Source organism: Dipteris shenzhenensis, chromosome 12, assembly GCF_047967505.1.
Source record: "Dipteris shenzhenensis isolate YYH24624 ecotype China chromosome 12, Dip_SZ_1.0, whole genome shotgun sequence".
In the NCBI taxonomy this organism is placed as follows: Eukaryota; Viridiplantae; Streptophyta; class Polypodiopsida; order Gleicheniales; family Dipteridaceae; genus Dipteris; species Dipteris shenzhenensis.
The window spans coordinates 15638698-15664066 of NC_141607.1; the positions used below are offsets into that span (position 1 = coordinate 15638698).

At 45.1% G+C, this 25369-nt stretch overlaps 1 protein-coding gene across 4 annotated transcripts in view; it reads right to left on the reverse strand.

Annotated features, from left to right (window-relative positions):
- Positions 1 to 528: 528 nt before the first annotated feature.
- The window catches only part of EYA (eyes absent-like protein), a 59993-nt gene continuing 35152 nt past the window's right edge, over positions 529 to 25369 (reverse strand). For all 4 annotated transcript variants that reach the window (XM_087383011.1, XM_087383012.1, XM_087383010.1 and 1 more), the window contains 3 exons: positions 22118 to 22211; positions 2031 to 2195; positions 529 to 1210 (listed from right to left, as the gene is read on the reverse strand). In XM_087383011.1, the coding sequence (XP_087239137.1) occupies positions 960 to 1210; positions 2031 to 2195; positions 22118 to 22211 (510 nt within the window). In that variant the 3' untranslated portion in view covers positions 529 to 959. The remainder of the gene's footprint in view (positions 1211 to 2030; positions 2196 to 22117; positions 22212 to 25369) is intronic.

Here is a 25369-nt window from a genome sequence, read left to right on the forward strand (position 1 = left end):
ATGGAAAGAAAACAATTGAACATTCAATGGATGCAACACAAACGTGATACCTTATCCTAACTTCAGACGTATCTCTTCATGAAATCAAAAGAATAGACGAAGAATTGCGTGAAGATCATCGTCCACTTCCAAAAGCACAAATTATGGGTGCCAAGAAGGACGTGCTACGGCAAGCACTAGCTTAAATGAGAACGGTAGTTTTTTTTATAACATACGGTAAGATCCAAAACAAAGACTCCTTTTTCTCTCATCATAAAAATTTTACCATACGTATCATCTCGTATGCATACTTCCAAAGAAACTGCTTACTGATCTTCATCACCAAACGAGCTTTGAACTTTTCTAGAATCATTCAAAAGGCCTTATGCGGCATTGCATTGAAGATTATACGAGCTCCCAATTGCATCTTAAATAAATATGCATCTCTTTTTATAGTTCTATTAACAAAAGAGGTGTTTTTATTTTAATTCCTACATAAATTTTGAGCGATGAGCCTCATTGCCGAAAAGCGTGTAGCCCAAACTTTCAAACAAAATAAGAAGAGATTCAGCACATATCTCTAGTGCTGCATTGATTATCAAAATTTGAAACCAACGCCACTCATGATCCTTCTTCCCAAAGCCCTTAATTGGCCACGAAGGCATATGTACGACTGATAAATCAAATTAATGAGCCAATGGACCCATCATCTATCGAGTAACTCTATACATTAACTCCAATAGAAAGAGGACAAAGAATGTGCTTCTTAAAAGTGGTATTTGTTTGCTTCAGGAGTTAGAACAGCTTGACCCTTTTTCCTTACCTAAGTGTGGAACCAACCCAGGCTATTTCAACCCATTTTCCACCCTTTCCCAAGTTCCAGTTGTTGGCTTCACTGAGCAAGCCATAAATGGCATACATATCAAGTACTCATATTAAAGCATTTATCCAATAGGGGGTGCATTCCAACTGTTTGTATTTTACGGGTCATCTTCACCACCCCCATATATGACTCTCATATAAGTCTCAATCATTGGTACAGAGAGTGAAGGTAAACGATGGGGGCCATCAGGCTTTATATCAATCTTAAGAAAAGGCCAACTTAGAGCCTGTGCGGCATCGCGCTCATCTACACCATCTCCAATCACACAAAACCTGATCCCTGGATTGTTGTAACGCTGCTGAATCCAGTTAAAACATTTAATTTTCCCCACCTCCGCAGAGCTGTAAACTGTGTGAGTAACAAAGCATTAGCTATTAGAATAAATTTGCAAAAAGTGTCTGATTAATTTGATTGTAGCAAACTAACTGATCCAAAAACGTTGTTTTTATGGTAAGAGAACTACTGCTACATGAAATTTTAGAAATCGAACAGGAGAGAATTTATAAGAAAGTGTTGATATAATCATCACAAAACCCGAAATGATACAAGCAATAACATAATCAATTCAGATACAACACGGATGAAACTATGACTTATTCTGATGTGCCTTCATTATTAAGATGACGTTTCCCCTTTGAGAGTGAAAATAACTATAGCATCAAAAAGTAGTAACAAAACTATGAAGCGGCACACTTCAAAGTAATGAAAGACATTTTAGTTAGAATATCTTAATATGGAACAAAAAACTTTGAAATTTACTTTATACCAAATATGTTTTCATAGGAATATCTGTAAATTTATTTTCATATGTTGCTGAAGTTGTTAACTTCAGGAGTTCTGCAAAGCCTGTTCAAGCAGAGATAACTAGTTCACTTGATAAACAGATGGGGGAAGTGGGATTGAGCAATGTTGTTTATATCACAATCTAGCACAGTAAGCAATACACAAATAATACATGCAACCACTTGCTTCTGTTAAATCAATTGATACAAAAAAATGTCTTAAACAAAATGCAACATTTGTGGATGACATTGAGTAAAACAGCACTTTAAAGATGCAAATACACAGAACAAAATACAACATTTGTGGATGACATTGAGTAAAAAGAGCATTTTAAAGATGCAAAGATCCCAAATACACTACTAATCATTTAAGGGGGCAGACTCACCATTTTCATCCGAGATGAACGTATCTAATTTAAAAAGTAAGCACTTTGCAAGGCTTGGAACCAAACTCCCTGATGTCACCAGAACATTAACACTAATGTCATCCTCGTCATTTCGCAAAGTGGTCCTTTGATGTGGTTCCAAACAGGATTGCAGAATAGTCCTGCCTGATGATCAAGAAGCAAGCAGCATCAGGTCAGAATTTATTTTCTCAAACCTGTCCTTTTACGAATATGTAAAAATAGTCAACTTGCATGACAGCATCAGGTCTATGCTTGAAAGGGGCAAAAGAAGACATCAAAACAATTCACACAGTTCATTTCAGATACTTTGTGGGGATCATATGGCAGCATTTGAATCAAGCGGTAAAGAAATCCATGGCATAAAAATACTACTATCTGATTAAAGGTCAATGATACTCGCATGAATGGTCCCACAAGGATTAAGGTAGTAACCACGACTCAGTAAGCCAACCTGCAGAGGGAGCCATTAGCTACTAAAGCTCTTCATTAGCAGATGCTTTGTTTGACTGAAGCCCTAATACTTGGTGGCTTTGTTTCTAGGTGAAGTCTTCAACCAGGCTGGTCTCTAAGTGCATAGTCTACCACTTCAAGTGGCAGCTCCCCTTGGGAGCCACATACCATTCTCGCTCCAGCACTTCAGGATGGCCTCATCTTGCTACAAGGCCTAGAAGGCTCCCATAACTGTGAGACCTGGCCTTACATCTGGGTACAAATATCAACTGCAAAACATCTCTAGCTGTAATTTCAAGAATATACATGATAAATTTATGTTCAGAGCTGGTATGATTCTGATACAACCCCGCAGGATCTGACCCTATCACTAACCTAGAATCTCGTCCTCAATCCAACCAGAATCATAGCGCATGCGCCTTGATCCTCCCGACCACCCCCGAGCACGTGAGCTATAGCTCGACTCATCCATAGGCCCGTATCTAACCCAAGCGTCCCATACCACCTGAGCCCGTCCAGAGGACCTTTGATACACCACCTATGATCCGCCATGTAGATGGCCAGAGTCCCGCGGCCTGGGTCCAAGCCCCATCCATCAGTTGAGGAGCGCTCAACTGATCTACACAATAGCACTGGCCCTCCCTCTATATAGAAGGAAGCCCGCTATAGATAGCACAATGCTATGAATAGCTCCCTCCATATAAAGCGAGCACTATATATGAATCAATCTCTATATATAGCAATCTCGGCTAAAAATAGCCATCCAGCCCTATTCTATCCCGTAACCCATGTTCACCTAATATCCAACCCTAGGTACACCATGCACATGACAGATTCTCAATCCATCAATTTGTACATGATAAATTCATGTTCAGAGCTGGTATGATTCTGAAATCAATCAATCAATACAGATTGCTTGGTAGCCATTTGATGCAATCTAAGACCCTCAGTAATGAGAGGAGCAACATACCACAGATGGATCAGGCATCCTTGTGATTCTGTTTAGAATGGCTGACTGGACCCATGGGTGCCTTGGGAAGGCCAGAGTCTGGCACTTGGATTAGGAGACATGACCGGATATAACCGTATCCATGGGCGCAAGCCACAGTAATGAGGTGCTGATCCAAACTGACGTCTTGTGTGGTGATTGGATCGAGCAAAGATGAAACTTTGGGAGTCTATCGAGAGAGAGAAAAGCAATCAAAGATGAGTAAGGATTTAGTGTATGAAAGTTTGTGGATGAGCAAACTCAGACGATGTATTCCGTCGATGAAAGTTGCTTATGAGCAATTGAGATGAAGATTTTGCTAAATGAGCAGCTAAGATGAACAACTTTTGCTATTGAGTCAGCTAAAACTAGACGAACAAAGCTGCTTTGCTAATGAGGAGGCAAGATGAGTGAAAGCAATCAACATGGAAAGCTGCAAAAGAAGAACAGAAGAGATGAAAGATTGTCGTTGAAGGGAACAAATGGGCAGGAAGCAAACGGCCAAAAAAGTCTCAAAGGTAACAAAGTTTGAGGGGTACAAGATTCTTGACAAGAGGAAAAATGTAGATGGGTGAGTTCTGCAAAGCTGACATTCCTGCTCTGGACACTCTGTTCCATCTCCTCGGCTCCAAACCCACTCAAAGTTCAGCACATCAGATGCCTCTTCAGATACCTTGGATTTCAGAGACACATGATGGCCTTTTGGAGCAACTAGACTGATTCTGTGGGAGAAAGGAGCATGCAGCAGGAGGTTCCTAGAGCGTCCTTGCAGGGACAACTATGTCTAATCACTTACCCATAGTCGTTTGCATGCAGTAGCCATGCTGGAGATTTCTTTAGAAGGTGTATGGATCTAGACTCGCTTTACAAAGGGAAGGAGGTCACCGAGGTCATCACACAAATTTGTACCTGAAAGAAACACTCTTAAGATTAATGGGCTTTGAGGATATCAAAAGCCATGCAAAGGAGCAGCATGACTTTCCATGAGCAAGTGCAAAGCCATTGTAGGGCACTCTGGTAGATGGAGGGGCACTCAAGAGAGACTTTGCATCCATAGAGACTTGGAGTGCAGCAGTCAACCTCTACTTGGCTGCATGGCCTCCATGACATCAGCCTTAGATGGCTGAATAACCTATTGGTCACTGGCTTCTCATATGGGAGCTGTAGAAAAAGGGGTAGGGACAGATTAGAAAGGGAGATTGAGGAGAAGAAGGGAGAGAGAGGAAGGAGAAGGGGTGAGAGAGAGAGAGAGAGAGAGAGAGAGAGAGAGAGAGAGAGGTGGGAAGGGGGGGAGAGAGAGAGAGAGAGGGAGAGAGCTGCAAGTAGGAGGAAGGAGGAGGGAGGTCAATAGATTAGATGTCACAGCAAAAAGTACACAATGAGTGGTGGATGGGACTTATATCTCTCCACATTTCCCACCTAAAGGCCCACCGAAAACGGTAGTCTCCAATGAGGTTGATCATCCGAGAAAGAGGAGATAAGGAGAATAACGAAGAGCAGGAAGAGGGAGAATTGTGAGGGTGTCGAGCTCATGGGATGTGTGCACATACTAGACTGAAAATAACAGTATGGAATTGTAATGGCACATTATGGTCTGACCAAGGAGGTTTCTTGGAGACATATAATGATAGAGATATGATCTTTTACACCGAAACACACGACAGTCCGGAGCAAGGGCTGCCTACAGTAACTGGATACACATGGGAGTCAGCTCACAAAAGCGAGTTGAGGAGAGAGCGGAGTACGAGGCTCCAAGGGGGTGGCTGTCCTTTTCAGATCACAATTGAGACCACTCATATCTGTGGTTCGGAGAGAGGAGCATGCACAACACGTGGATACGAGTTCAGCTTCCAAATGCTCGGCCTATCTTCATTGCAGTGTGCTACTTTCCTCCAGAAATGCCCCACATGTGACATGGTATGGACGACATCTGCTTGAGCTGGGGGCAATCCACGTCCATCTTCCGGGAGACTCTATCACCATTTGGGACTTCTCATAAGAAAATAAAGAGTAATCTTTATTCGAATTGACTTCGGTCAAAGAATGGTGAAGTTGGTTAACCAAGAATAAGTTTTATTGTTTTTACTTTTGTCTTGCATGGGTAAAAAGAGAACTGTGGGGACACCCACAAGGAACTAGGATTAGTCCAAGAACTAGGAATGCATGCATTTCGCTAACCATTAATGGGTTAAAGTGATGGACTTTGTTTGTACCATGTGTAGGACCTAAGAGAATGCAAAAAGGACCCAAGAGTGTGGAGAAAAGTGTAAAAAGCAGGTCCCACAAGGCTCAAAAAGTAAAAACAAGGGGGCGTCTCATTAAAAGGAGGGCCCACAAGATTAAAAGGGCACCTAAAAGCTCCAGAGCACCAGATTGAGAAGGAAAAAAAGTAAAAGCTTGGCTTTTTGTAAAAGTAGCTTTTAGAAAGCAGGCCCTAGCTTTTTGCTAGGCCTAGTCGATAAAAGAAAGGCCTCTAGCCTCCCAAATTCATTCAAGATTGTACTCATTCTATGCTCTTGTGAGAGCCACTTGTACAAAGCCTTATTCTATTGCAATAAAGACCTTCGGGGAGGTCCAACACTTACTTTTGGGACCTGGTGCTGTGTTTTTCTCCTTACCCTTCTCTCCCACCACTCTATCTTATTGGCAATTCAATTTCCACAGCTTCAGCACGTTTCTCTAGTAGTGTACGAAATTTCCAATGCCAGGTATCCTATCCCAAGTACCACGATTTTGCTCTGGAGGTGTCCCGCGTCATTTGCAAATTGTTCCACGGTACCGATGTGAATTGCAACTTTCATCTAGTTTGGGTTACAAACTTACTTCCTTCCCATGGGTCTAGTACAGGGGACTATCTACTAGGCCCACTAGACTTTGTCTCATGGATACACAACTTCACCATACCACCCCACCCACTCGGAGCTGACCACTCATAATTGGCCTTCCATATCTCTACCACCATGTTGAAGAAGCACGTGGGATTAATTCAAAAAGACATGGAGGGACTCAAGGAACCTTGGAGTCGGTATGGATGCACCATTCTCTCCAACAGATGGGAATGACACAAAGAGGAGACACATGATTAATATTTTGGTCACCTATTGTGTGCGCAACATCTTCTTGAGGGTGGTTGATGCTTCACATTCCAGCCTGCACATCACCGGAGTGAGGCAGCCATCAAGGAGGTTGGTGAGGACAATGTGGTGCAAGTCATCACCAACAATCAGTTTTGGCAGGAAGCCCTTTCCATTCAAATGTCCATAGAGCCCTTGTACTTCATGCTTCGACTCTTCGAACATGAGAGTTGTACTATGGGCCTGCTTTATGAGTTTATGTTTATGCTTAAAAGCCACAGAGGATTGCCCTATCCTCGAGCAGAGGAGGTAAATACTAAAAACACAAGTCTTGTAACTTGGCCTTGATACTAACTCCTAGGTCCTGATTTCTCTAATCTCTAAGCTCTAAGTTCTAACTTGATTTCTTTTGGTAAACACCAAATTTTCAGAAAAGATGATATATTAGCGATTTGGAGGAAGAGATGGGATTGGTTTCATAGGCCAATCCACATTGTCGCACATATACTCCATCCCTTGTGGAAGGAGCCTGCTAAATGGAATGATCATGTGCTTGTGAGCTGATGGCCCAGTACTTGGACAAAGTATGCGAGCCATCGGTCCAGAATAGGTGAGCCTTGAGATGATTTCAAAATCTAGATTTAAGATTGGCAATTTAGGTACTAGCTGTCAGCATGCCACATGGCTTGTAAGTTTTAAAAATATATGATGATTTATCCAATTATTTTTGCATTGCAGATTGCAATAGAATTGAAGAGGATATAGTGGAGTTCCGTATGACATGGGTCATTTCTCCCATGCAATTTCCAAGGAAAGAGACAATAGGCTGTTGGCTCTTACTTGGTGGGAGAAATTTGGGATTCTAAATCCCTTATTGCAGACCCTAGCTATTTGCAATCTCTAAAGATTGCACATCAGGTCCAACTGAGAGGATATGGAGTATATGTGCAAACATACACACCACGAAGAGAAACAAGTAAGTTCTTAAGTGCTTAGTAGATTGCAAGTTATCCCTTATATTTTAACAAATAACTTCAGCCTGTTGGCTCTTACTTGGTGGGAGAAATTTGGGATTCTAAATCCCTCATTGCAAACCCTAGCTATTTGCATCCTCTCTAAAGATTGCACATCGGGTCCAATTGAGAGGATATGGAGTATATGTACAGACATACACACCAAGAAGAGAAACAAGTAAGTTCTTAAGTGCTTAGTAGATTGTAAGTTATACCTATAAGAGATTACAAAGATATGGTGTTGTAGGCATAAAGTCAACCCTATGGTTGACTGATAGTACTTGGGTACTATATATACCAAGTACTTGGGTACTATATATACCAAGTACTTGTATTGTTTCATTTGAACATCTCTATTGGAGCTTTCTTGTGTGTGTACTCTTGCTCACTTCTGTTCACAACCTGTCTCCACTTTATTCCTACATTTGGTATCAAAGCGCTTCCGTCTCTAGAGCCCATTCCTGCACTTGCTTCCAGACTCCCGCAAGCTTGGTGCTCCAGTGCGCGTTCCTGGTTCTCACATTCAGCTCTCCAGCTTTCGTTTGAGGTAGCTCCAACAGTTTAGCAGCCGTTTTTTGACCTTTTGAGGTCCGATTTCGACGTTTTGCAAAATTTCGGAGCTGCCCGCATACAAACAAATCTGTCCCGCGCCATTTCAGGCAGGGGAAAAAAAAACTGTTTTTTCGTCCGTACAGATCTGTCCGTACAATTGCGCCACAGTGCGGCGAGATTCGAGCAATTTTCGGCTGTTTTTGGGCGTTTCTACTCAGATCTGGACCTTTTACAGCTCCAGTCTCTCCCGGGTGTGTTCCAGCAGCTCCATGCGTCTCCACACTTCTCCAAGCTCTTCTCTACACGTGTATTGTGTTCAGAAGTGTACTCCAGACAGCTTCATTCAGCTCCAAACAGCTCACTTCTGCTCCTTTGTCATCTCCAGCTTACCCACACAGTCAGTGGACTGTTTTGCAGTTGTTTCGGGCCAAGGTGCACTTTCATTAAGTGTTTTGAGCTGTGTATTTCGCTTCGGGACTGTTTTTGCAGCCCATACTCTTGCACTCTCAGGTGCATTTGCAGATACTCTGCATTGTTGGACGCATTTGCAGTTACTTTACAGTTATGGATGCTTTTGAGCTCCGTTGGATGCATTTGAGCACTCATGGGTACGCTCTTTCAGATTTGGGTTGTGCATTTTCAGTTTGGTATTGCACTTCAGATTGCAGCAGAGTGCAGTGATTGGTTGATGCCATTTTTGCAGTGATTGCATTGTGCAATCAGTGGCATTTCAGAGCAACCAGTCATACTTTGCATTTGCAGCCGGTATTAGTTTGGGATTTGCAGGCACATTTGTAGCCAGTTGCACTTTTGGGACTTGCAGTTCTTTTTGCAGGTACATTTGCAGCTTGTGGGTATCCCATTTTGCATCATGTCGACTCTTTCAAACAGTTTTGGCAATTTGTCCGAGAGTGACAAGCTAGATGGACCAAACTATGCCTTGTGGTCATTCATGCTTAAGAACATCTTGGTTGGTAAGGGCTTGTGGGATATTGTTAGTGGGGATGAGGTGAGGCCAGCAGGATCATTTACATCCAGCACAGCTTCTTCTGGTTAGACTACAGACAGACAGCAGCCTACTACAGTCCCTCCTGCTAGTCCCATAGCATCGACGAAGGAGCATAAGAAATTTGACCGCCGCAGTGCCTAAGCAATGTTTTTGATTGCCACAAATGTGAAGAGGCACATTATGACGACTATCAAGTCGTGCAAGGATGCAAAGACAGCATGGGAAAGATTGGCAAACATGTATCATGTTAAGAATGAGGCAAGGACCATTGCCTTGACAAATCAGCTCAAGGATCTCGAGATGCAGAAAGGCCAGGCCATCACTGATCATATTGCCAGGATCACTGATCTACGTCATCAGCTCGCAAGTATTGATGAGGAAATAGAAGACAAGAAGCTCGTTTCTATTACTCTCAATAGCTTAGCACCCTCATATGGCACATTCGTCACTTCATTGACCATTGTTCTCAGGGCAGCCCCACTCTCGTTCGATGAGTTAGTTGGGCTTTTGTTGCAAAAAGAGGAGAGATGCTCAAATTTTGCCAAAGCCTCTCCTCAGGGTGAGCAAGCGCTTGCCATGGGTGGAAAAGGCATATTTCAGAAAAAGTTTGAGCCAAAACACAACCATACAACTCAGCCGCCCAAGGAGGGAAATGCAAGCAGTTCAAGCAAAAATCAAAAAAGGGCAAATGCAATTATTGCAAGAAGCCAAGGCATTACATCGCAAAGTGTCTGAAAAGGATTGCCAATGAAAAGAAGAGGCAAAGGGACAGCTCTAGCCGTAATTTTGTTGCCCCCACTGAAACTCGTGCTTCAGATGCACATGGTGACGCTCATCTTGCCCAAGGTGATAGAGATTTTGTGTTTGCTGCATTTAATGAGAAGATGGATGCCAGCGGGGATTTGAATGTTGAAAATCAATCAGGGGATCCTTCCCTTGTTGCAAGTGATACATGGTATATCGACAGCGGTGCTACTAAGCACATGACTCCTCGCCAAGAGTGGTTTGAGAGCATCACACCTATTCATGGCAGAGAAGTTACATGTGCCAATGATGCTTCTCAAGACATCATCGGAGTTGGGCACATTCCCATTCAGCTTGATAATGGGAAAGTTAAGTATATCCGAGATGTTTGGTTTGAGGCAAAATCTGATTTCAGTTTCAAACACTGCCCATGATCAACATATGTTGGTCGAATTTTAGGATAACCAATGCAAGATCAAGGATCCAAAGAAAGGGTATGAGGTTGTAGCAACAGGCACATATGACAGAGGCTTGTACAAACTTGATGCTCAGCCTTATGATCAGAAGGTATTGGCTGTAGCAAACACTTCCCAGGCTGATTTATGGCATGCCAGGTTTGGACATGTCCATCATAGGGCATTGTCCTACTTGTACAACAATAATATGACTCAGGGAATGCCAAAATTACAGCAACCAGCAAATGAAGTGTGTGAGGGGTGTGCACTTGGCAAATTGCATCGCTTGGCATTCAGTAAACAAGGCAAGACTTGGGTCAAGGCAACCAGAGTGTTGCAAATAGTGCACAGTGATGTATGTGGCCCCATGACTGTTCCCACGCATAGAGGAGCAAGGTACTTTGTAACCTTTATAGATGGCTTCTCCAGGTTCACATGGCTTTTTCTCATGAAGGAAAAATCTGAGGTGTTCTATTGGTTTCAAGAGTTCAAAGCTATGGCTGAGAACCAAACCAATTCTAGAATTGGAACACTCAACTCAGATAGAGGGGAAGAGTACATGTCACCTGCATTCAGGGATTTTTGAAGCAGCATGGGATTAAACATCACTTGCCCTTACACACCACAGCAGAATCCACTCCCTGAGAGGAAGAATCGTACTCTCATGGAAATGACGAGATGCATGCTGAAATTCAAGAGAGTCTCAAAGGCTTTTTGGGGAGAAGCAATTGTGACAGCCACTTATATTCAGAACAGATGCCCTACCAAAGCTTTGGTTAATGTGATTCCATTTGAGGCTTTGTATGGCTTTAAGGCAAAGATTAGTCATTTCAGAATTTTTGGCTCAGTGGCATATGCTTTGGTTCCATATGCACATCGGACAAAGCTTGATGACAAGAGTGTCAAATGCATTTTCGTGGGGTATAGCACTAAAAGCAGAGGATTTAAGCTTTATAATCCCGCTACCAGGAAGGTAATAATCAGCAGAGATGTTCTCTTTGTTGAGAATAAGTGCATGCAGCCCGCTAGTGCAGACTTGCCACCATACGATGACACCTCTTTGGACATTATCCAATTTGAGGATGATAAGACGGAGTCTCCTGATGCTCCCCTTCTACTTCTCATAGTTCAGATGGCTTGCCACATGTTGAGGATGGCTCTCCCTCAAATGTTTCAGATTTGCAGCCAATTAATGAGAATAGACAGCCTCATGTTTGGAGGCATTATCAACATCATGAGGCCAGTAAAGATGTTGATGCAGCTCCAAGTGGTACAGCAGAGAAATCTATTCCACGTTGGGCAAGGTTGACCATTCAAGATGCTAAGGATCAGCCTACTTTGGGGAAAACCAGGGCTAGCACTATGAAAAATCACATCAGAAAAAGGTCAATTTTGCTTTGATGACCTCAATGATGGAAGCTGAAAATGAGCCTCAGAGCTTCAAGGATGCTCAACATAATCTGGCATGGCAGAAAGCTATGGAAACTTAGATTAAATCTATTAAGAAGAATGCCACATGGGACTTGGTTGATGCGCCCATTGGGAAATATGTGGTTGGCACGAAATGGATTTATGAGGTGAAATACCATTCAAGTGGCACAGTTGAGAAATACAAAGCCCGTTTGGTTGCCAAGGGGTATGCACAAGAGGAGGGGATAGATTATGAGGAGACATTTGCTCCAGTGGCCAAGATGACCACCATTCGTTCCGTCATCTCTCTTGCTGCGTTTTATGGTTGGTCAGTGTACCAGATGGATGTCAAGACCGCTTTCCTCAATGGAGATCTTAAAGAGGAGGTCTATGTACATCAGCCCCAAGGTTTTGAGGTGAAGAGACAAGAGCATAAAGTATGCAAGCTCAGGAAGGCTCTATATGGACTGAAGCAAGCACCTTGTGCATGGTATCAGAAGATACATCAGTTTTTGCTGTCCCAGGGCTTCGTAAACACTCATACAGAGCAAATCTGTATGTTCCGCAGCAAAAATCAGAATTGGTCATGTTGGTACTATATGTGGATGACATCATACTCACTGGCAGTGATTTGCAGCAAATTACAACAGTGCAGTCCGCTTTATGTCACAACTTTGACATGACAGATTTGGGCCTATTGCATTATTGTCTTCGCATTGAGTTTTGGCAGACCCATGATGGGATTTCTATGTCATAGACAAAGCATTCGAAGGGGTTGTTGAAGAAATTTTAAATGGAGAATTGTAAGCCTGTGGCTACTCCATTGGAAAAGGGACTCAAGTTGAGTAAGCATGATACTGCTGAAAAGTTTGATGGCACTTTGTACAAGCAGTTGGTTGGCAGTTTCATATATCTATGCTCCACACGGCCTGATATTGCCTATGCCACAGGGCTTTTGAGCCAGTTCATGCATTGTCCCACGATCACACATTGGAATGCAGCAAAGAGGGTTCTCAGATATGTCCATGGCACTCTCTCTCTTGGCTTGCATTATGCTTTAGATTGTGATCTAAAGCTGAGTGGTTTCACCGACTCAGATTGGTCAGGGGACATTGACGACAAACAGTCCACTACTGGCTATTGCTTCTCATTGGGTTCAGCCCGTATCTCATGGCTCAGTAAGAAGCAAGAGCGAGTCTCTCTTTCCTCCAGTGAAGCAGAGTACAAAGCTGCAAATTCAGCCACTACGGAATTAATGTGGTTAAGGAAGCTTTTGCATGACTTGCATCATGCACAGAATGGCGAAGTAAACTCTATCTTCTGTGACAGCCAGAGTTGCATTGCCATAGCCAACAATCCTGTCTTTCATGCTCGCATGAAACACATTGAAAATCATTATCATTATGTACGGGATTGTATTTCTGATGGCTTCATTGATCTCATCTATTGTCCATCTGAGGACAATGTGGCGGATATCTTCACCAAAGCCCTATCAACATATCTTTTCTTACGACATCGACATGGCTTGGGGGTCAAAGACATTCTCACAATGTCAAGGGGGGTGGGTTGTGAAGTGATTCACAATGACATTGTTTTCATGTACTCCCATAGGTTGCATATCCATCTGGATGAATTTGTGCAACCATGGTACTTTAGGTACAGCAAAGTATACCTGAGATGTTTCCAGGGTACTTTCAGCCATATCTTTGAGGGGGGATTTGTAAGAGATTACAAAGATATGGTGTTGCAGGCATAAAGTCAACCCTATGGTTGACCGGTAGTACTTAGGTACTATGTATACCAAGTACTTGTATTGTTTCATTTGAACATTTCTATTGGAGCTTTCTTGTGTGTACACTCTTGCTCACTTGTGTTCACAACCTGTCTCCACTTTGTTCCTACAATACCTCATATTTTTAAAAATAACTTCAGCCTTCAATTGACTTCTCTGTCCTTTATAAATTATGTCAGGTTGAGCGTGGAGCAGCTCAACAGATTGGTGTATGTAAATACCAACATATGTCTACTTGAGACGTACACGTCTGGAGATTGTACTAGTAGCCTTGAGTGGAAGCCGAAGCAAGTTAATCCCAACAAGATAAAGCTGAAACCTGTTGATATGTCTATCATCCAGCGAAGTCAAGAGAACGATGATGTCTACGACGTCCTCTGTCAGGATACACTTCGATTTCGGCGTCAGACACGTTCACAGGCTTGAGCTCGTGCACCACGAGTACTAGCTGTAGCTACTAGAGAGGATACAGAGACACCTACCATAGCCTCAGGATCATCATAGGCTCCTCCTAAGATTCACGGTTATCAACGTCGAGCACGAGCCTCACGAGGAGGATCACATGTACCTGTTTCTACATCCTCATCCCGAGGACGTCGAGGCAAAGATGAGACACAGCAGGAGGAGGAGACCTTGGTAGACACCACAGACTCAGAGGTCAGCTCAGTTGCAAGCCACACGTTGGTTCGAGGGTGATACTTCATCTTCCTCTCCGAGGATGCAGATTCATCTTCAGAGGACAGTGAGAAGGCAGCAGATCTTGGAGAGGAGCCAAGGCCCTAGGCTCCCCTAGAGACTAGATAGTAGAGTGTATATACCTAGATGAATCCGAGAACATTCCCAAACTCATCCTTTAAAAACACAACATAGTGCAGTTTCAATCTCATGATAGTCACTCACAAGGTTGAAAACCATAAACTCCATCATGCATAGCAGGGACTAGCTACTATGACATCCCCACTAACGTCATCAGTGCCCAACAGTGGGTGTAGACCATAGTATAAAAATATGCTCTCACACATACAAATCCACAGACCCACACATACTTGAGCATCCAGTTATACAAAGTCTTCGTACTGAGTTTCTGTCAGCACTCCGGAGGTGAAGGGCAGACTCAGCCATGACGAAGGCTAGCACTAAAGGAGAAGGCTAATCAAAAGGTAGTCCAAAATCTCTTCAATCAAGCTACAACTGCTTGTGAAGTCTAAACGTTTTCATTTTAGTCTCTCCCCAACGAGCATCTAAATCTAAATCTAGCTGATAGGGCAACGCACCATTTAAGATAGAAAGAATTATCACAATACCAGCAGGCTGCAACTTGGACGAAAACTTCACAAGGTGAAATTTGCATGTCCGCTAATACGGCAGAAGCATATACCTAGATGAATCCGAGAACATTCCCAAACTCATCTTTAAAAACACAACATAGTGCAGTTTCAATCTCATGATAGTCACTCACAAGGTTGAAAACCATAAACTCCATCATGCATAGCGGGGACTAGCTACTATGAAATCCCCACTGACGTCATCAGCGCCCAACAGTGGGTGTAGACCATAGTATAAAAATATGCTCTCACACATACAAATCCACACACCCACACATACTTGAGCATCCATTTATACAAAGTCTTCGTACTGAGTTTCTGTCAGCACTCTAGAGGTGAAGGGCAGATAGTAGAGTGTAGACTGTTACCTCAGACGTGTAGGTTGTATAGCTAGCTTGTAGCCTACCGTCTGTAGGCCTTCAATGCTAGGACCATGGTTTCATGATGATGGATTATGTATACAGTTATTTGTTTATCATTTGACATTATGACATCAAACATATTACATGTATTACATTTTGTTATCTTTTGTATCGATTGACGATAATTGACACGTGAGTCTTGAGCAATGAAATGATAAATCTGATCCATGTGGCCAGTGCCATTGGCATGGACCATCTTTCACAATGCTTCTTCAAAGCTTAAACTTTAAATATGCCTTAAATTTTGAAATTTGAAATTTAAAGTTTAAACTTTAAACTTTAACTTTTAAGTTGAATGCATGATGATTAAATTTGAAGGATGTACTTACAAGTTACTACTTGTGCAGGGTGTAGGCTGTAGGCTTGTGAGTCGTGACCACCGACTTGTCACCTATAGGCTGCTATTAGGAACTAGGTGAATTGTCACATGTAGGCTGTATGCTCACAGCTCCTGGCTGTTAGCCTGTTGTCTCTTGAATTTTCAGAGTGCCCACTGTGTATGTGTGTATCTGAGGTAAGTGTGCTCTGTATTTATGTAATATATTTGAAGGCTGTACTTACAAGTTACTACTTGTGTAGGGTGTAGGCTGTAGGCATGTGAGTCGTGGCCACCGACTTGTCACCTGTAGGCTGCTGCTAGTAACTAGGTAAATTGTCACCTGTAGGCTGTATGCTCACAGCTCCTGGCTGTTAGCCTATTGTCTCTTGAATTTTCAGAGTGCCCACTGTGTATGTATCTGAGGTATGTGTGCACTGTGTTTATGTAATATATGTATATATAATATATTTTATAGAAAATACAAATTTATAGGCGTTTCTAGACGAAACACCTGTTAAATTCTAGAAACGTTTCTTGCAACACTGTATTTGGCGACGTACTTAGCCACATCACGCCACATGCCTTCCCAGATAAAGTTCTGTTTGATTCTCTCATGTCTTAGTGACACCCGCATAGCCCATTATGCAATTTGAATTCCGAATGACCCTGGTTAGGAGGCTTCTGCAAATCTGAAACTATGGGAGCTGCTTTGGAATTCTGCATATACTCTTCCTGAATGCCATGAATCCACTTCCTGAATTCTACATATACTTTGGAGTTCCTTGGCATCAAACTCCTACTTTCAAAGTCTATTATCCCGTGTTCCTGCCTCAAAATGGCTCCCAATCCTTTGCCACTAGCATCTGCCTCCACAAGAAAGGACATGAAAAATCAGGGCATACCAAGACAGGAGCATGAGTGAGAGAAAATACTATGTTGTGCTTCCTTTGACCACATAAAAGCATCCTTCTCCAAGAGGTCAGTAAGAGGAACTGCCCTCTTGGCAAATTTGCAAATAAAGCACCTATAGAAGAAAGCAAGACCTAAAAATCCTCTCAACTCGGGGTCTTTTGGATGTGGCCAATCTTTAATGCATTTCATCTTTGCAGGATCCACCCAAATGCCATGTCTACTCACAATATGCCCCAGGTACTCAACCTTCTCTGCCATAAAAGTGCATTTGCTGGCCTTTGCATAAAGCTGATGCATCCTCAGAGTTTCCAGCACCTGGTTCACAAGCTTAATGTGCTCCTACCTATCCTTGCTGTAAATGAGGATATCATCAAAGAAAACCAACACGCATCTGAAAAGAAGTGGCTGCATTATCTTGTTCATCAACGCCTGGAAGGTGACCGTGCATTAGTCAATCCAAAAGGCATCACCTTAAATTCATACAAGCCCCGTTCTGTGCGGAAGGCTGGCTTGTGCTCATCTCCTTCTTTCACCCTTATTTGTATCTTTGTGAAAAACTAAGCACCATTAAGATCATCAATCCTCGATATTCGAAACCTTTTCTTGATAGTAGCCTTGTTGAGATCCATGTAATCAATGCACATGCGGTACGATCTATATTGCTTATTCACCAGTGTCTGGAGCTTCTTTTGGATCATGTGCTCCCTCCATCTCTTATTCACCAGTGTCTGGAGCTTCTTCGTGACTCTAGTGTCTGGAGCTTCTTCTAGACCATGTGCTCCCTCCATCTCATCATGAGAGGCATCCAAGGAGTCTGTAGCATCTACCAATTCCTCCTCATCAGATAGCACACTGATCATGCTGAGTTTGGTTGCACCAGTGTTGTGCATCTTGCAAACATCTCGATGCTATGGGGTACACTTCTCACCATACTTAAACTAAAAATTTGCCTTCTTCCTGCTGCTCATAACTGCCCTTGTATGTTGTTTGGGGAGGTAGCGTCATAGGTGGAGATCAAGTCCGTAAATGGTGGCGCTCTCAGTGGATTGGCAGTCTCAAATGTCCTTGCAAAAGGTAGACTTCAGCTCAAATCTGTCGATGCGGAAGGTCCAACAAACTTTAGCAATTTGTGGATTCTTAGCGCTCAGACAAAACAGTCCCACTCATCCACTTCCAGCATTGCTTAAATATTTTCTGATAGAGAACAATCTAGTGCATGGTCCCTTGCCCAAATGCAAGAGCTGAGCATCTCAATCACCTCCCATTCCCAACGGTTTAGACGGCTGGCTCGACTAGGCCACGGTTAGCGATGGAGTACTTCAAATGAATCAGGCGACAGTCGCTCAAAAAATATGTCGGTGTGACAAGCTCTTGGTCTACTGTCAGTCTTCTGCGTTCTCTGAGCTTGTGTGGTCCTTGCGTTAAGGAAGGCCTAGGATAAAGGTGAAAAGGGGGAAGAAATGGTGCCAGAGTTGGAGCTCTGATACCAATGTAGAAAAGGGGTAGGGGACAGATTAGAGAAAGGGGGATTGAGGAGAGGAAGGGAGAGCAGGAAGGAGAAGGGGTATGAGAGAGAGAGAGAGAGTAAGCTGCGAGTAGGAGGAAGGAGGGAAAGGCAATAGATTAGATGTCACATCAAAAAGTACACAATGAGTGGTGGATGGGGACTTAATAATTTATCCACATTTCCTACCTAAAGGGCCACTAAAATAGCCATTTTCCCCCCTTCATTACAAGAGCCTTGAAGCTTAGCGTCTTAACCTAGATTTGTGTCGCGAGACTAGATCATTGATTTCTAAGACCCCCCTCAATGTCCGATCTTTGGACTATGGTAGAGGTCCAAAACCAAGAAGCTTCATAAGGTACTTGTAGCCCACACTAAGCACCTTAGTGAAGATACTTGTTGGACAATAGACAAGGCTAACGTCTTTGCTGAGTATCTTTCCTCAAACATATTGGTACTCAACTTTGATAGGATTTCTCCAAGCATGAAACACTAGATTCTTTGAACTTGCAATAAAACTTTGATTGTCACAATTCAAGATGGCCGAATCATCTTGAAAAGAATCCATGTCATGCAAGGTCTGTTTCAATCATACTATACCGCACGTCATGATGCAAGAAGCGACCAAATACTCCAGTGTAGAAGAAAGAGCAAGCACCTTGGGGCTTGTTGCTAAGCGAAGGAACCTAATTGCTTATGCGTAAACTACTAGCCTAAGGTAGACCTGTGGGTCTACCTGTCTCCTACCCAATATGGAGTCACACCAACCACCAAATGTCGCTCCTAACCATATCTGATGTAGTACTCCTACTTAACTCTAATGTAACCCAATACTAGTACCATTGCCCACCAATGGTCCATCCTAGGCATGATGGGGAACTGAGTAATCTCATTGCAATGCTTATCTCGAGTCTCGTCTTATCCATATCACCTACCGGTGGAAATGCGCCCTCCTTAAATAGCCTAGCATTGATCACCATTGGAGTGTAATTGGTTTGCATTCCTCCATCTTAAAGCTCAATAATCTCCCATGGGTACTTTCCTTGTGAAATGAAGATCCCCTCTTATCTTGATGCATATCCATCCCAAGAAAGTAATGCAATAGCCCAAGGTGGATTTTTCTTCTTCAACAGTGATCAAAACCTGCTTTTCCAAAAGGGAGAGATTGGCACCTAAAAGACTTCTCAACAATTCAATCTAACTAAAGTACTCATCAATGCGTGTGTACCAGCCCCTGGGGTCCATTTCAGCTCATAGCATGCATTTTGAAGTGTGCACATCTTGTCACCTTGAATATATATATATACCATTGTAAGACTAGAATATATCCAATCATACAATTTCAAATTTTTGTCGTATTAAAATATACCTTGCATCCTAGAGGTCCTTCCACACATACCTCCTCCTTAAGGTCTTCATTTAAGAAAGTTGACTATGTTAAATTGAAATAAAACCATTTGTGATGTGGAACGCGTGCAAGAAGCGTCCTAATGATTGTCATCCTTGCAATCTAAACAAACTTTTTCTAATTGATCCTTCCTAGAGTCTGCGTCAGAAGCTACTCTATTGGATCTCATCCAAGCTATCCTTGGCAAGGAGAGCTATAGTGGTGAACTATGTTCATTTGGGCATGGCCTGGTACATGAAATCAGTTACTGTTTCCGGAAGTTGGAAGAGACAGCTCAAGAGACAAGTGCATAGCTTTCTTTGCGCAAGCTCAAATGGTACAAGTAATACTCAAAGCAAGACTGGCTTGGGGGACTATGATCATGCTACAGGCAAAGGGAAGTTTTGGCATCATCGACCAAGAGATGCAGAGCAAAGCCCCCCCCCACTAGATCTTACTTAGTAGGGGCTCCTAGAGAGCACTCCTTGTAGAGGAGACCAATGGCAATAGTCGCACCATTGATTTTCACCAAGGCTCCCTTAATGGGAAAGGGTCACCCTTGGTGAGCATCCTGATGAGGGGGTGTGAGCGTATCGACGGGCCTCATCCAGACCAGCAAGAGAAGTACAAGCGTCAGCCTTTGATCTAGCACCCAAAGGCTCATGCTTGGTGACCACAGTAACATCAGCTAGTCAAGGACCTGCCCACTCTTTGGGAGCTTTGAGCTAGCTTCTAGAGCAATTTGAGGAGTGACTTCATGCACTGTCACACTTCAAGGCAACTAGTCATAGGCCACCAAGAGGGTGGCTCATGCTCCCTAGGTCACTCAATGGAGGCTAGGTCCCTCCCAAGTATCCTCTCTCTCCCTTGCAGGGTCTACATGCACTGCAGCGCGAGGAGCACTATCTTTGTGCTACCATCCTAAACGGCATCAATATCCATTGGCCCACCAATCCTGCAAGGGGCGACCTCCACCTACCAAATCTGTGTAATAGATTGCTAGACCTCTTGGAATAGTGCATATGAAATCTTTGCCCCTTTTAGGGGAAGCCCTTGCCATGGCTACTTTGTCACCTTGGGAATGCACCGAGTGCGGGTGTCCCAATCCCAACCCCGCCCCATAGCCACGCAAAGCCTCTCCCACATCCAACAAAAAGCTGGCGGGATCATTGGAGAGGGTCTCACCACCTTCATATATCCAAGGGTCCCTTACAGGGATCTTACCCCAGCAGTTCCACCCATGACAGGCCCTACACCCTTGTGTGTTGGGTGCGGAATAGAATATTGAATGCAGTTCCACCCATGACAGGCCCTACACCCTTGTGTGTTGGGTGCGGAATAGAATATTTATTCAAGGATTGTCCCTTGAGAAGACCAGCAACTCAGTCACCCCGCCTAAGAGCACCAGCAGTAACTTGCTAAGTATTGAACAGGGTCAGGTGACAGCGGTACCCTTGAAGGTCATCACAAGGATGCAGGCCAAAGCCATAGGCAGGGCAATGAAGAAACAGGCAAGGAAGGATAAAGAGCCCCTACCACAAAATCCTGAGGTGTCTCAACCACCACAAACCCGGTCCAAGAAGGCCATATGGGTACGCGAGGGAGCCGACCAGGTGCTCATTCAAGACGGTTCCAATGAGGAGACAGCCACCTCGCCACCTCCTCTACCTCCGGACGGACTCCCTCCCAGGTTGACCCGGGTGTACCTCCATACCCGGATGTAAACAAGCCAGTTCAGGACAAAGGCCTCGCACCCCCACCCCTGTATAAGGGAACCTATCCGGACCCATCCCGGGAAAACAATATGTAATGTCACTATTGCATATGGGATTTCTTATCCCTTCATCTTGCACGTGTCAGCTGCGCGTACCATGGCCTTTCAGCCCCCTTTATTTTATATCCACACATCATTCGTTAGGCACCACCAAGGGGGTTTGGACCACACCAAGACTCATAAGGCCGATATTTCCCAAGAACTTTCTATTCATGGCTGTCTTTAAGTAATGATAAGCACCTGCCCTCATATGATTTGTAGACTGAACTTTTTCTAACTAAGCAATGAAATCAGTTTCAGTCAGTCTCTTTCATCCATCATCGACTTGATCACGAGCCATATAACCTACAGCAACGGTACAAAAATATCAACAATCATATTTTCCTACAAAAACCTTATTGACTTGTCTACACTTTTGTGTAGTCATAGGTAGACATAAGGGCTGATATAGAATCTATAAACATAAATGTATTGTACATCAAGTCAAAACTCTGAAAAGTAAGAGAAAATAGTCAACATATTGGAAAAGAAGTGGGACTCTGGTGTGGGACATGTTGGAGAACCAATATGAGAATGCCAACCAGGGAAAAAGGGTATGAAAAGCATCACATGCTTCATCCGGCAAAGGGACAAATGAGAAAACCCCCTACTCCCAGCTGCAGCCCAGGATGGATGCTGGGAATTAGTTCCTGTTAGAGTGTGCTTCTTCATGATAAAAATACCACAGTCGGTGTACCCAAGATAAGATATCCAAACATATACCAACACTGTCCAGTATAGCATCTACTTGAAACAGTATTCAAAATATTAGATAAACACTCACATGAATTGCTGTCAGATAGAAGTCGAGACAGGCAGAAGAAAACATGGTTACAGTTGCAAAAGAACCAAGAAAAAGGAAACAGCACACATACAATAGCTGTATTACAGGCCTACCTGCTGTGAGCCATCCATCCGTGTAACGATCTGTTAATTCATAAAGTTCCCTCCATTCCTTCAACTGTTCCTCGTGAAGCAGGGTTTCAAGACCCTGTAAAATGATATATCAAAAAGCTACAGAAGTAAGGATGCCTTGTGAGCAGAATATATTGTTGGACAAGACTGAGAACCTTGAATTTCACTTGAACCTCTACAATTTAATGTAATGACTCGAGTATCTAGAAAAAAAAGTTGATACAATGCATTCTCGCTATGGTTAGAAGGCAACAGGCAAATCATTCTCTCCACCCATCTCTAGTCAACTTGCAGGACAATCATCCACAAAGTACCAATCTTTGCAATGGCTCTCTCAGTTTCTAACGTATGTTATGATCATCAACTACAGTACCTATATTGACATAAATATTACATAAGACTCTTCACCGCAAACACAAAAGCAAACGGTTAACTCCAAAAGTACCTTCCTTCAGAGAAAACTGTATGCATGTGTGAGAAGCTCCTGCGAGCCCCCCTCCCTCCCTCCCGCAGCCTCTACCTCCCTACCCTCCTCCGCCTCTCCCCCTCGCCCTCGCCCCCCCTCACCCTCGCCGTACCCCCTCGCCCTCGCCGCACCCCCCCACCCCTCGCCTCATCCCGCCTCCTCGCCCTCACCTCGCCCCTCCGTCCCGCCGCCCCTCACCCCTCGCCTCACCTCCCGCATCGCCCCTCGCCCTCACCACCCCACCCCTCGCCTCGCCCTCACCTTGCCCCTCCGCCCGCCCCTCGCCTCACCCCTCCGCCCGCCCCACGCCTCACCCCTCCGCCTCGCCCCCGCCCCTCGCGAAAGCTGCGAGCAACCTGATTGCTGGTTCCCCCACATCTGTGGACAGAAAGATCATCATGATAGTCCCTTGGTACCGTGGATTCAGCGCAGCGGACTTTGATGCTCGTTTCCGCATACCTCGCCACCCAGTGACGCTAGTTTTTCCAGGCCTTGCTGCTGAGTTGCGGCCGATAGTCAGGGACCTGGGTTCCCACTTTGGCTGGGTGATGCAAGACACTTTCGTCGACGTGGTTACTGCGGCAGGAGCTCCCCGAGTCCGTGTGGCTGTGGCAGACCCTGCGACTCTTCCTGCAGTTATTGAGATCGTGACAGATGCTGGCAGCATTACTCAGAGCATGGTAGTCACAGGACAGCCAGGCCAGTGCCTGAGGTGTCATGGCTTTGGGCACCTAGCTGCTGCTTGTCCACGATTCTCCAACCCCTCTCGGCCCCCCCCTCCGCCCCCTCCCCCCCCCTCCGGGCCGCCACGTCAGGAGGAGCAGAGGCAGCCGGAGTCCGGTCCAGAGGTGGCTGGCGGCTGGACCGAGGTTAGAAGGAAAAGAGGAAAGAATAAGAAGATTTCTGACAAAGGCAAGGAGGCAGAGGTTACCCAACCTGCAGCAAAGCCTCTGAGACCTGACAGGCAGCCGCCCTAGGGTCCTGGGAGAGCTTTTTCTTCGACTCTAGCCCGCCCTCCGCAGCCTCAGGTCCCCCTCTCTTCCGCTCCCCAACCCCCTTCCTCTCAGCCGCAGCCCCCTCTTCCCGACCCGTAGCATCAGCCCCCGCCTCTTCCTCTTCAGCTCCCTCCTCTTCCTACTCAGCCCCAGTCCCAGTTTCAGCCCCAGCCCCAGCCCCCCTCCCCCGCCCCTCTCAGCTCTCCTGCAGTGTCAGCTGCACCGATGGCTCCTCAGCCGCGGGCAGCCCCCACTCCCCCTCCTCCGCCCCCACCGCTAGTCGCCTCCGTGGAGTCTGGGTTGTCGACCCCTCAACCTCCTTCCCCTTCCCCACCCCAGGCAGGGCACCCCGAGTCTACACCACCCCTGGAACAGTCTTCCCTGTCTGCTAGCCCGACCCCCTCAGTTGCAGACTCTGGCGGGGGCCTCAGCTTCAAGAGAGAGCTTCCTCGTGACTTCTACAAATCTGGTCCTTGGGATTACTTGGATGTGGCCGACCTCGGGACCTTCCCTGCTTGCCTCGACATCAGTATCTTCCTGATCCGTAAAGGGGCGGATGGGAAGATCGCAGCCTTGGCCCCGAGGGATGGCCCTAGCTTTGCTTTCACCTTTCTCAGCGACGGCACCGAGACTTGGACAGACGACTCGGTCTGGGAGGCTCTCAGAGAGCAGACGCACGCTCAGATTTGCTCCTGGATAGGCCCGTCAAGTGGACAGCTTCTCGAGACTCAGTGGTCCGAGGGTGACATGCGCCTGCGGTGGCATTGCGCCGCCAAGTACTTCAGATTGATTGCAATCCTCAGGCCCCCTCTGTCGTGGCCCCTTCCCCAGGATGTCAGAGCCTGGACTCCTCAGAAACTTCGAGCCTTCTACGGGATGACTACCTCAGAGATCTCGAGTTGGCTCGAGAAAGCGTTTGTCCATGGCACTAAAGGCCTCACGCCTTTGCTAAAAGTTTTGAAGAACGGGCAGGACGACCCCGCCTCCCCCTCCAAACCCTCTCAAAAGCGTCAGCGCCTTCATTCTGAAATGCCAGCTTCTTCATCGACATCAGCCGCAAGCAGACAGTTGTTCGCAGCCTACCAGTCCTCACCATGAGCTTACACCTTGTCTCCTGAAACGTGAACGAGTTTCATTCTTCTGGCACCCGTGGTCCTAGGAAGCTCATCTTGAGACAGGAACTTTAGCCAGCAGTGATTGGTCGCTTGGATTTACTCTTGCTCCAGGAGCATAAGCTTTCAGTGGCCCATTCCCGTAGCTGCGGGAAGATCCTCCCTGGGCGCTCTCACACTTATTGGGAGCCCTCGATCGGTGCACAGGGGAGGAGTGGCAGTGTCTGTACTTCCATTTGCGAGTCGATTGCCCAGGGAGTTTTTGGTCATGGTACGTTGATCCCAGGCCGTGCACTTTGGGTTGGCCTAGAGTTGGAGGGCTCCAAAATAGGAATCCTCAACATCGATGCACCCACAGACCTCCGATGCAGAGCCACTTTCTGGAGGACACTCACAGAGATTCTCCCAGACATGGATTCATGGATTGTTGGAGGTGACTTCAACAATCTGGAGACTTTGGAGGACCAGCAGGGCAGAGGACCAGAGTTTACAGGTATAGCTCAGGCAGAGCAGTCCGCTTGAGACTCCTTTATCTTCGCGACAGGAGGTAGGGACAGCTGGAGAGACCCGTCCTTCCGCCTATGGCACGGGAGATATGACTTCTCGTGGGGCTTCCGCAGGGAAGGAGGCAGACTCCTAGAGAGACTGGACAGATTTTATG